A 13,019-nucleotide genomic window follows, 5' to 3' on the forward strand; every position below is an offset into this window, starting at 1 on the left:
AGCCTGTCCGCCCACAGGGAAGGACCCTTAGAAGTTCTTGGGAACCTGGATATTGCTGCTAGGTGTACCTTGATGGACGCATGTGCAAGTCCTGACTGCGCCAGATGTAGCAGATATGGCAGCAGTTGCTGTGGGGTGACATGGAAAGGGTGTAGGTCTTCTTTCGCACACCAGACACAGAAGTGCTTCCATTTGAGAGAATAGGTCTTTTTAGTGCTGTCAGCTCTAGCTTTAGCGAGGACATCTCTACACTCCTGCGGAATGTTCAGGTGGCTGAATTCGCGGTATTCAGGAGCCAGGCTGATAACTTCAGAAGGCCCAGGTTCGGGTGGAGAACCTGTCCTTGGGACATTGTGAGCAGGGTCGGATGACTGTGTAGGCGAAGAGGTGGTTGGATAGACAAGTGATGAAGTTCCGTGTACCAATGCTGCCTCGGCCAGGATGGGGCGATGAGAATCAGGGTGCAGAGCTCCGATTTCATCTTCCTGATTACCCTGGGTATCAGTGGAAATGGCGGAAAGGCATATGCAAACACGTTCCACCAAGCTATGGAAAATGCATTCCCTAGTGTTCCTGGTTGGGGAAGCCTGCTTGCGAAGCTTGGGCATTTGGCGTTCTCCCTGGTGGCAAAGAGGTCTATCTGCGGTGTTCCCCACTCCACAAAGATGTAGTTTATCGCCTCCGCATCCAGCTCCCATTCGTGGGATAGAGACTGTTCCCTGCTCAGGGCGTCCGCTAGGACATTGTCTTTGCCCGGAACGTATTCGGCTTTGAGTGTTATTCCATGCTGGAGGAGCCAATTCCAGACTCTCTGAGATTCTCGAGAGAGAGAGAGAACGCGTCCCTCCCTGTTTGTTCAGGTAGTGCATTGTCGTGGTGTTGTCTGTCCTGACGAGCACTGGGGAGTTTCGGATGCGTGGGAGGAACGATTGGAGCGCCAGAAAGACTGCCCTTAGCTCCAGAATGTTGATATGGAGTTTGGATTCCTGCGGCGTCCATTTGCCGTTGATCTGTAGTTCTTGCAGGACCGCACCCCAGCCCTCTAGGGATGCGTCCGTCGTGACTACATGCGGTTGCGCCGGAAGCAGGAATGGCAGTCCCTGCGACAGGTGTTTGGTCGACCTCCACCATTGTAAATGGTTGACTATAGATTGAGTGACTCGTATGCGGTCTTCGAATGATCCCGCAGCTTGTGTCCACTGTCTTGTCAGTTCTTCCTGAAGGGGGCGCATTTTTAGATGGCAGTGTGGGATGAGCAGAATGCATGAAGACATCATGCCGAGGAGCGACTTGAAGATACGGACAGTCAGAGTCTTTTTGGATGCCACTAACGTGGCTAAGTTTCGATTTTCTCTCCTGCGATGGGAAGGCTTTTGCGCGTTCCGTGTCCAGGGTCGCTCCAAGGAAAGTGATGACTTTGCTTGGTTTCAGTGATGACTTCTCTCTGTTGAGGGTCAGGCCTAGTTGGCGGAAAAGATGCAGACAGGCGCTGGAAGACGCGGCTGCGGCTGTTGCAGACGGAGCCTTTACCAGCCAGTCGTCCAGGTATGGGAAAACCTGGTGTCCCTGTTGACGAAGAAAGGCTGCGACAGGAGAGAGGCATTTTGTAAATATCCGTGGGGCAGATTTGAGGCCGAACGGGAGAACACAGAATTGGTAGTGGAATCCTGCTACTGCGAATCTGAGGTACTTCCTGTGTCCTTTGAGGATAGGGATGTGATAGTAGGCGTCCTGAAGATCTAGTGATGTCATGTAGTCGCCTTTTTCCAGGAGTCCCAGGATCTCTTGTAGTGTGACCATACGGAACGACTGTTTCTTTAGGAACACATTGAGCGCTCTCAGGTCGAGGATCGGCCTCCATTTCTTGCCTTTTTTGTGAATTAGGAAGAAGTGGGAGTAGAATCCTTCCCCCTTTTGGGTGTGTGTAACTTTTTCTATTGCGCCCTTTTGCAGCATGGAAGCTATTTCCTGAAGAAGCAGCCGTAGGTGTCTGTGAGGGCGCTTGGCAGGTGGTGTCGTTGGGGGATTTGAAAGGAATTCCAGTGAGTGGCCGAATTGGAGAAGTTGTAAAACCCACCGGTCCGTCGTTATTTGTCGCCAATTCTGTAGGAAAAAGGAGGGTTTTCCTCCAAGTCGTAAAGAATGTGATGGTGGAGGGGTTGGCCAATTGATAGAGCCATTGGCGATTGCCTGCGGGTCTCTTCTGACCTTTTCCCCTGTAGGACGATTTGTTGTAGGAAGTTTGACGTCCCGACTGGTTTTGACGCTGTTGGAACTGCGTCTTGCCCTGGGAGTACGAATAGGAGGACCTATTTTGGTAGGAACCTCTGTACGTAGATTGTCCTCTCCCTCTGTTGCCACAAAAGGACTGATTTCTAGATTGTAGAGTTCCCAGAGCTCTGGTTGTATCGGTGTCCTTTTTGATTGTGGTGAGGGCTTCATCGATCTTTTCGCCGAAAAGATGTTCGCCATCATACGGCATATCAATTATTTTAGTTTGAACCTCCTGTCGGAAGGAGGTGGCCTTAAGCCAACCTTGACGTCTTAGAACAGCGGCGCCCGCCAGCTGTCTGAAGCCAGTCATTGCTACGTTGATGGCACAGTCGATCAATTCCGAAGCCGATGTTTGGCCCTCAAGGAGTAGCAAGTGTGCCTCCTCTTTCAAATCCTCTGGAAGGTCAGCGAGGTAGGGCGCGATGTCCGCCCAGAGTTGACGGTTGTAGCGGCCCAGGAGTGCAATAGAATTGGCGATCTTCACCGTCGTCGCAGACGTGGTGGAAAAGCGTTTTCCGATGGCATCCAGCTTCCTGCCTTCTTTATCGGGTGGTGTTGATAAGGGAGATGCAGGATTTCGCGAATTCTTCTGCGCTGCCTGAGTGACCACGGAGTCTGCCTTGGGGTGACCCGTGAGGCATGCTGGTGCCGAAGATGTAGCTTTGTATTTTTTGTCAAGTCTGGGCACTACTACCTGCAGAGAAGCTGGCGTCTGCATGAGTTGGTTGCCCTGTTTCTGTAGGTAGTCAATGATCGGGATCGATCTTGTTGTTTTCTTCGCAGGTTCCTTAAAATCATAGAGGAAACATTCAGTCTCCTGTGTTTCCATGGACATATGGAACCTTTTGGCTGCCCTTTCAATGAGGTTATGGAAGCCGCCAATGTCTGCGGGTGGAGATTACGAAGACTGTGGGTCTGGAGAGGCTGGAGAGTGAGTGACGTAGTCCTGGTCTGCGTCAGGGTCTGTGTCATCATCGCGGACTTCCCCTTCTTCATGGTCCCTCTCATCGTCATCGGACGAGATGGTGTCTTGTGCTGGATCCTGAGTTCTAGGAAGTACCAGCGGAGGGGGCTTATGTCGTGGTACGGGCGCAGGTACCTGCGGAGCTGGAGGAGCAACAGGAGTGGCTTTTTCTGGAAACCGCTCTTTATAGTCTTGGATGAGGAATCGCAGATCCGAAACTAAGGATGCTGGCAGGCACACCATTGGTGTCACTTGTGTGTGTACCTGAGTATGGACAGCTTGATTCACAGGTTCCTCAACATCTTGCTCCTCATCTGTACTCTGGCACTTAAGCACCAGTTCCGAAGGGCTAGTGGCCTGGGTAAACGGTTCCTCATCCAGTTCCTTGTCTTGTAAGAAGCTGGATGGTGTTAGTTTTTGCACCTTACTAGGTGATGTCATGTCCGGTGTAATTGGTTTTTTAGTAATCCTGATCGTGACATGGGACGTCTGGGCATCCATAGCATGTGAGAGCAGCTCGGATTCCTTCCAGGTAGTAGTTGCCGTCGACGCCTGTGTCGATGGTGCCACCAAAGAGCTTTCCGTTGTTGGCGGAATTTTACCCTTCGTCGATGGTATATCCGTCGTCGATGTCCTCGTCAACGGTGTTCTCGCCGACGGCAACTTTTCCGTCGTCGACGGCTTCGTCGCCGTCGACGGGGTGCTCCTCGTCGACGATGGAGGCTTCGTCGACGTTGTGGCTTTCGTCGACGGTGTCGTCGATTTCCTCGGCGTCGACGGCGTCGTCGACGACGACGTAGTCCTAGTCGTCGAGGGAACAGTAGATGACAGCGGTCTACTCGTCGACGATGAAGGTGTAGTTTTCGTCGATGAGGAAGACGCCGACGAGGCTGTCATCGTCGACACTGTTGTCGTCGACGTAGAGACGGTTTTCAGCGCTGAGGAGGCCGTCGACGTGGTCGTCGTCGTTGTAATCAGCGACTGCTTCCTGGGGACAGGAAGGTCCTTGTCAGACACAGGTGGCTTGCCCTCTGAAGACTTTCTGGCCTTCTTAGGAGGGGTGTCTGAGGGGCCAGGAGAGGAAACCCTAGGCCTCTTCAAGGAGAACTGCGAGGCGCCAGACATGCTCTCACCTTCAGAAACCAAGTCGCTTTCTGGCTTGTTTTTAAGTCTGTTCAGCCATATCAGAAGACGTCCTTCCCGGTCCTTCTGGGTTTTATGGGAGAAAGTAAGACATATTTTGCAGTGTATCCTCCACGTGAAGCATTTTTTTGCCACAAGAAACACAGGCTCGAAAGAGTCCTTTCTTCCGGCTATCAGCCACAGCAAAGAAGTCGAGAAAATATCGAATTATGATGAAAAGTAAGTTTCCTGAAGAGAACTCAGGTGGAGACTCCCTAGCACAACGTGCGGTAGAAAATCTGAGAGACTGAGGCTCCTGACAGGAAGGTTCTAGAGGGAGGTAGTAGCTGATTGGTTGTTTCTCTTTACTTTGGTCCTTTTTACAAAAGGACACAGATAGGCTACCAAGGTGGGACCCTTGGGCCTACTCTGTTTGGTCCTTCCTACATAAGGACCTAGATAGGACACTAAGGTGAGACCCTTAGGCCTATTCTTTTATATGTATGTCTTAGGACATTACTTTTTTATATACCGGAGGCTCCCGTCTCGACGACGGGGAATGATTCAGGCATGTGAATCTATGAAAGACACCCAAATACTGGATAAACAAGCCTATGAAATGTTTACCAGCTTGAAACACCAGTCCCCATTCTTATCCAGTCAACTCAACAAATACTATCATGGTATGCTACAACAGCTACACAAGGTAACTGCATATAATGTGCCAATTTTATATTTTGCTTTTCTTCTGCTTCTGTTATAATGCATTTTAGTGAGTTGTTTCTTTGAGCAAATATACTTCTGTACTGTACTATACTCAGAATTTACAGCCTACCTGGAAACAAGGTCTAGTATGGTCAACCTTTCCCATGAATATAAGGCAGCAATGGAGTGAATGAAATAAATCCCCATATGTAAAGAGGGTATGGTTGGAGTGGCTAACCATGGGGAATGTGTTTGATCGAGGGGCACCAGTCTTTGAGCTTCCACTATAGAGCTCACCGGATGGAAGTGTAAGTAGGGTGTTTAACAGGTTGTCCTTGATGGTGCGGGTGATTGACGGGAGGAACAATAGCACAATCCTTCATTTTCACACTAGTACACTAAGCTATGTATTCTCATAACAGGGGGGAAGCACTCACTTTCATATTCTGGCACATCATTGCCAGCATTCATACCCCAACACTGTCACGAAGTAACTGTATTAGTGGAAGCAATCACACATGCATGCATAATGACCATCATAGAGCTTCTTGTGAGAACATTCAAATGCAAATGCCTGTTGCCAACATTGAGAGTAGTGTCTAAATGCAAGGAAAGTATACCCAATACCAGATTACTAATGCAATGCAAGCATTCAGGCAACAGCATGCTAGTAGACGTATTCACATAGTTTCTTGCTAGTGCAATGCAATAGTTCACACACCAGTATACAGGGGTAATAATTAATAGTCTACATACTAGTGCAAGCATCCAGAACACACCCCCTCCCTCTCACCAGGTGTATTTCCGCCAGAGGAATCTGTTCTGGATTCTGTATATTCTGCAGATCAGAACCAAGTCTTTGGACATGGTTTGGTGAAAGTGGGACTCAATGTCCATGAAATCCCTCTCCGTGCGACGCACAGGAACTTTCAGAAAAGTAGACTCTGGCTTCCATAACTCCATCTCCCACGTTGAAGGGTAAGGTCCTGTGTAGTTGTGGGAGTCAGGAAGGATGCCAGGATCTTTCTCCATCACTGTCCTACAAAGCGAAGTTAAACAAGAGGATAAAATATTAAATGATGGCCATCATGAATGGAAAGAGGAGGCATTGAACAAAGACCACCGTGGAACGAAAGATCAAACAGTGAAAGAACCGCAGAGAATTGAAAGAAGGCAAGACGGAACTAGGGCAAAAAAGGGTTTAAAAGACAGGACAAATGAAAGGTAAAAATTGCAAGATGAACATAGTAACAGAAGCTGAAGAGGGAAACACTGAACAATAATTTAAAGGATGAAAATGGAGGGAAAAAACTGTGTAGCAGGAAAAAGAGAAAAACTGAAAGACCATAAAGAGGAGGAAACGTGGAAAATACACAGACTACCATAGAGCAGAGAAAGAAGGCATCAATGAATATGAACTATTTTAATATCCATAGAATCCTAATGAAATGGAAATCCTAGTTAATTATTGTGATATATAGGTCAATGTCTCTCACTGTGATTCACAATCATATAGAAACCACTGAAAATCAATTAATGTTTTTGAAAAGGGCTTGTGAGAACTGATGATGGCATTAATGACAACGAGGGAAAATACAGTTAGGAGGTGGTAGTTTCCTTTTATGAGAAGTAAGTAATGCCCTCCAGGCTATATTTACACTCTGCTACTCATGTTGCTGATCACAACCTAGATTTGGGAATGAGGTGAACATCACTACTCACACCATTAAGAATGGCCAGACCTTGGAATAATGTGACCCCTGTGCCCAAGCCACTGGCTTAGAAAAATGGGTCAACCCACTAATTCCAGATGTGAAAGGATCTCAAGGAGTTGTAGTACCTCCTCATTTTGTAAATTTGAACAAAGAAAACACAGTCTTGCCGAAATGTATGAAAAGGGTGTAACTACTATTTTTGATAGCTCGCTTCTGTAGAAATAAGTAAAAGAACGAAGGGAATCTCTAAAATGGTTAATACCAAACCACCATGCCATAAACAGTAGCACAAGTCTAATATTTTATTTATTTATTTATTTTCTTATATAGCGCAGGATTCGATCCCCAAGGGGATATCTCCACGCTTGCGCCTGGGTGCAGATGCTAGACTGATAGTAGAGATGTAGAGCTACCAGTGAACTATGAGGTCGAATAAAGATAGGTTTTTAGGCCCTTCCTAAAGGATTGAAAATTTAAATTAGTTTTTAAGGCAAGTGGAAGTGAATTCCAGAGAATGGGGCCTTTGTAGGAGAGGACACGTCCTCCATGTCTCACTCTCTTAATCCTGGGGACCTGAAGCAGTTGCTGATTGCTAGAGCGGAGAGAGCGTCCGGGATTATATGGGATGAACTTATCTGTTAAGTATTTGGGGCCTATACCAAAAAGGCATTTGTGGATGGTGCAGCAGATTTTATGTTTAACCCGCTGCCGAACCGGCAGCCAATGAAGGCTATCCAGAAGCGAGCGGGAAGAGATTCTGGGCTGGGCATTGAGTACCAGTCTTGCTGCGGTGTTCTGGACCACTTGCAGACGATTAAGTTGTTCCTCGTTGGCCGAGATGAGCAGGCCATTGCAGTAGTCCAATCTACTGATCACCAACGTCTGGACCAAGGTCTTACGATGGTGGTCAGGCAAGAGTGGAAAAACACGACGCAGGAGTCCGATAGTGTGGAAACATAGACCGGCAACTTGATTGACATGCTCTTTGAACACCAGTGCCTGATCCAAACGCACTCCAAGATTTTTAACTGTAAGTTTTGGACTTGGCACTGGCCCGAGATCTAGAGGCCACCATTCTGGGGACCACAGAATATTGTCTTAGCTATACAGATGCAAGAAAAACTAAATATATATATATATTTTTTTTAATAATTCAACCAAACTTCTACAAGTTTCTTCTTCATCATCAGCCATTTAACTTTCCAAAAAAAGATGAGATCTCTACAAAAGTAATAGTGAATGCTCCAGTCTCTCTGGATATCATTCCACAAATTCCAGATTTTATGGTTACATAACAAGTTACCTTCAGTAACACTCTTTCAAATAGGAACTCTATCTTACTGAACATTACTTATCCGCAAAATTCCTACGTGGCGCTAGAAGACGCTGTGAGGCTCAGAGTTGACTTCATAACACACCGGAAGGGGAGAAAGTGGATAAAAAAAGATGGACTAAAATGCTACCCCAAATGACAGCCAGTGATTATTCTTTTTGCAAGCATCCCTACCATCATATTTTGTGTGATTGATGTTATGCCCTAAGTGGTTAAGGATATACTTAGACATGGGTCCCTTGCTCTCTCTACCATAGAATCCAAGCTATACTTCACTGATGAGGCCTATGAAGGTCGAAACAGGTCTGAGGTTGCTTTGGTTTCCTTTTGGAGCGGTACACATTTGCAATAGGTGTGGCTTCGTTGAAAGTGGAAGCGTGGGTGAAAAACGATGGACTGGAATGCCACCCTGAGCCAGTGGTTAAACTGTTTGCAAGCATTCCTCCCCTCACCTTTGTGTGGCTAATTGATAAAAGACTTAATCATATGGGGCAAACTTCAAATCGCATAGCTAGACAGGATCATGAGTTTTAAAATGAAATTCTTATCATGTGTCTTATAGGTACGATAGATGGAGGTTTGGGATTTCCCAATATCACACACTACTAATACGCATCACAATTACGATGTGCCCCAGACTAGGCCAACCGCTGTTTCTCGAGGAACGCACTCAGTCAGTGCAGCTATCACAATTCTCTGCACCAAAAATGGCAACAACATGTGGAGTGCCACAGGGATCCTCACTGTCCCCCCGCCTGTTTAGTCTCTATATTCTTCCCTTGCTGCACTCTTTGAAAGATAGGAGGATGTGCACGTATAATTATGCGGACGATTTGCAACTGGTGTTCTCAATCGATAATTCATCTGATTCGATATCTGAATTTCAGGCAACAATGTTACATATACGTGACTGGATGAACCACAACCAGTTAAAACTGAACCCTGATAAAACAGAAGTGGTTCTGATAGGTGGTTCTTTGAACCCCTGGAATGCACATTTTTGGCCAAGTGAATTAGGCTCTCCACCTAATCCTTCTTCCTCAGCCAAAAGCTTGGGAGTGATCATTAATAGTGATCTTACTATGAAGTCCCAGATAAGAGCTGTGACCTCCGCTTGTTTCTTCCAATTGAGGAAGATAAGGAAGATTAGGAGACTACTTACTCGTGAAGCCTTAATCCAGGTGGTACTAGCCCTGGTAATATCCCATCTGGATTATGCCAACTCTCTTTACTTCAGTACAAAAGGGGGTGGTGATGGATGGAGCATCTGAATCAATCAAACACTCACACCCAGTCAAAAGATCTGGGTTTAATCCATCACCGTTCTTTAGCCCACTATGCCATCCCAGTTCAGACATGGCTATATGCAAATCAGTCTGACCCTGTGCCTCATGGAAACAGTCCAGCACGAACTGCCGAACTCAGATGCTCCGTCTATCACCCCCCCCTTTTGTACCGCTGTGGGACGCCATAAGTGTGGCAGGGTATGCTCAGACGTGAGTCCCTTGCTCAATTTGCCACTGGATTCAAGCAAGCCAGGCTGAAGACGGCTGGAATTCCAGAAACCGGTCCTCGGAAGCTTGTTTCCGGTCCAGGGAAGACATGGCTTGGCAGTTCGTGCTGGACTGTTTCCATGAGGCACAGGGTCAGACTGATTTGCATATGGCCATGTCTGAACTGGGGTGGCAGAGTGGGCTAAAGAACGGTGATGGATTAAACCCAGATCTTTTGACTGGGTGTGAGTGTTTGATTGTTTCAGATGCTCCGTCCGTCACCACCCCCTTTTGTACAGCTTTTGGCCGCCATAAGTGTGGCAGGGTATGCTCAGACGTGAGTCCCTTGCTCAATTTGCCACTGGATTCAAGCAAGCCGGGCTGAAGACGGCTGGAATGCCAGAATTCGGTCCGCGGAAGCTTGTTTCCGGTCCACGGAAGACATGGCTTGGTAGTTCGGGCTGGACTGTTCCCATGAGACACAGGGTCAGACTGATTTGCATATAGCCATGTCTGAACTGGGGTGGCAGAGTGGGCTAAAGAACGGTGATGAATTAAACCCAGATCTTTTGACTGGGTGTGAGTGTTTGATTGATTCAGATGCTCCGTCCATCAAAACCCCCTTTTGTACCAACTCTCTTTACTTCGGCATTCCACTCTACCTCGTAAAAAGATTGCAGATGGTTCAGAATCAGGCTGCAAGGCTGATTTCCCAACAACCCAGAGGGGAACACATCATGCCTACTCTGAAGGAGCTACATTGGCTCCCCATCCCGCAAAGATGTGTGTTCAAAGTTGGTTGTCTCGTTTTTAAAGCCTTGTATGGTGCTAACACTAAATTCATATCTAGGCTTATCCAGAAATACTTACCTACACGGAGCCTACGCTCTGCCCATAAGAATTTCTTAACAGTTCCTGTTTATAAACTGAAACGAATAGGCGGTTGCAGGTTTGCAGGTCTAATTACCTAATTTATTTGAGCTAACTTTAATGTGCTTGACCCATAAACTGTGATCCTAGGCAAATATTTTATTTTGCTGAGTCGCCTTTTTCTTCATTACCACATACAAGAGAACTTTCAAATATTTGAGTTCAGAATGCCGGGTCTACAAAAACTATTTTGTTTTAATTTAATAGACTTAACTTACCTCCATCTATAGTAACAGTCTAGCCCACAAATAGGGTACACCGGACCCCTGCCTTCCGTCTTAGTTCAATAATAGCATGGTCATCACAATTGGAACAATAAGGTTTCTAAGTTCATGTATGAAAACTTTGACTATTAATAAATACACCACTAAAGCATGACGTGGCAGCACACTCATTTACAGATGGCACATTTTATATTGAAATGGCCACAAACCTTACTACTGATGTGCACTCTAAATGAAAAAACTATATAGCCTAAAAAGTTTCAGCAAACATTTCTCATTTGCACATCACCAAGCAAAGTCCTCTGAATGTGGTCATGTTATTAAAATCTTTGATTCCATCACCACTCAGATTTAGAAAACCAATTGTGCCTCTCAAATTGTTGATATATTTTGAAATATGTGTAAAGTTCATAATGTGCGTTAGGAAAAGACCTGGCATCCTACAGCTTTTCATTTAACACTCCCTGTACCATAGCATGATTGTCAGAGAGTTCCCTTTACAAAATTGGCTAACTTTGTTGTCAGAGAATGAAAAGTAAACACCAAACTCCAGGATAAAAAGCAACCATTTGTAAAAAGACATAAGCTGAGATTTTACCTCTGTCACACAGCAAACGTAACAAGATAAAAACAAGATTTCAAGGCATCTCTATTGCTTGCTCAATTTCTCAATGAACAGACACCTGTTCTTTGCCAGCTGGAGAGAGCTCTCTCCCCAGAATGGGCTAAGAGTCTCTAAAAATAGCTCTCGCAGATATAATCCGAGGACTGTAATACATCTAGTCAATAGAAAATTTTCAAATCTGCTGACCAATAGATTAAAAACCTGGTCTGAAGGGATACACAGGTTGACCAAATGACTTCTGACGAGGCATACAGCTTCTGAATGCCTAAAACAAATAGGTGATCTTATCTATTTTAAGTAAATAATTGAAAAAGATATTGCAAGGGTAGTTCAACTTTGGTAACACTTTCCATTCTATACAGTGACATTATCCTTTGCTGGCTCCAGAGTTGCGATTAAACAAAAATTAAAGGGGGTCCTCTATGAAACTTCTTTTATATTCAAATTTGTTACCACTTATGACAGAGTGGATAGATTTAAATAGGACGCTCATAAGGGGAATCATCTTTCACTGCTAATATGTGCAATAACTAAAAACCCTCCTGGCAAATGAAGTTATTATTCCTCTAACTAGACCGTGGCAAGACTGGGTGTAAAATTATTTTTAGTACTCTCTAGGACATGCAAATGACTGTCCACTTGTCAAGAATGGTAATAGTGCATACTTTTATTTTTTTAATGGAACACTATCCTTTCAGAGGTTCAGGCCTACATGATAAAATAAAACCCACAAAATGGAGTCATTACTGTACTTTGTAAACATGACCTTTGAAACTGATCACAAACTGTGTGTATTATGTATGTGTGTGGGTGTGTGTATATATTTTCATTCACCAAAGGTGCAGCACTCATAAGGGTTTAAATGTTCAAAGAAGTATGTATTTGCTGAAGCTCAACCAAAGCGTTTCAGCCTCCACGGCCTTGCTCAGGGTCAGTGAGTCCTTTCTCTCTTTCACTTTTATGTATTCCCATATGGCCTTAATGCAACATTATGGGTAATGTAGTGCAATTTGAAATAACATATATAACATGTGCACGAAAGGAACAGATTTTAACACAAGCATGTCATCATTTGGCATAGTACTGATCTAGTATCAGGCAAAATGAGTGATTGTAAACTGAATTTGCAGTATTATCTTAAAGTGTATAGTACACAAAAGGTCTTGGCGACAATTGTCGTGATGATAAAAGGGGAGTGACATGAGGACAAAGCGAGAGTAGGAAAAAAGGAGTGTTTTAAAGAGAAATTAGAGTCAGTGAAGAACAGAGCCACACTATTTCCTTGATGCTCCATAAAAAGATTTTCAACCCTTAGAGTTACTGCTCTAGGAAGAAAGAAGGAGGAAAAAGTCTTAATGAATTCAGAAGTACTGAACATTTGTAGACTTGAATATTGTTATGTATATAGGTTAAGAATAGATCAGTACTTGTCGAAGTATATTGAATTGTAGGAGTGAATACATTTTTAGTTACAACCGTCTCAGACTGCAATACAGAAAACGAGCAAATGCACCAGAGAATTCAGGTGTATAATGTTCTAATTTTTAATAGTTGAAGCTAGATAGCCACAGTCAATAGCAGTGACACCGATAGCAGAGATGTATAATATGTGTTTGTACGTCTCTATCTCACTA

General features: G+C 45.0%; 1 protein-coding gene across 1 annotated transcript in view; it reads right to left on the reverse strand.

Moving 5' to 3' along the window:
* The window catches only part of LOC147706488 (protein mono-ADP-ribosyltransferase TIPARP-like), a 105,724-nt gene that overhangs the window by 20,867 nt on the left and 71,838 nt on the right, over positions 1 to 13,019 (reverse strand). Inside the window, exon 6 of the mRNA XM_086932983.1 lies at positions 5,859 to 6,104. Coding sequence (XP_086789109.1) covers positions 5,859 to 6,104 — 246 coding nt within the window. The remainder of the gene's footprint in view (positions 1 to 5,858; positions 6,105 to 13,019) is intronic.

The sequence above is a fragment of the Lissotriton vulgaris genome, chromosome 7 (assembly GCF_964263255.1).
Source record: "Lissotriton vulgaris chromosome 7, aLisVul1.2, whole genome shotgun sequence".
In the NCBI taxonomy this organism is placed as follows: Eukaryota; Metazoa; Chordata; class Amphibia; order Caudata; family Salamandridae; genus Lissotriton; species Lissotriton vulgaris.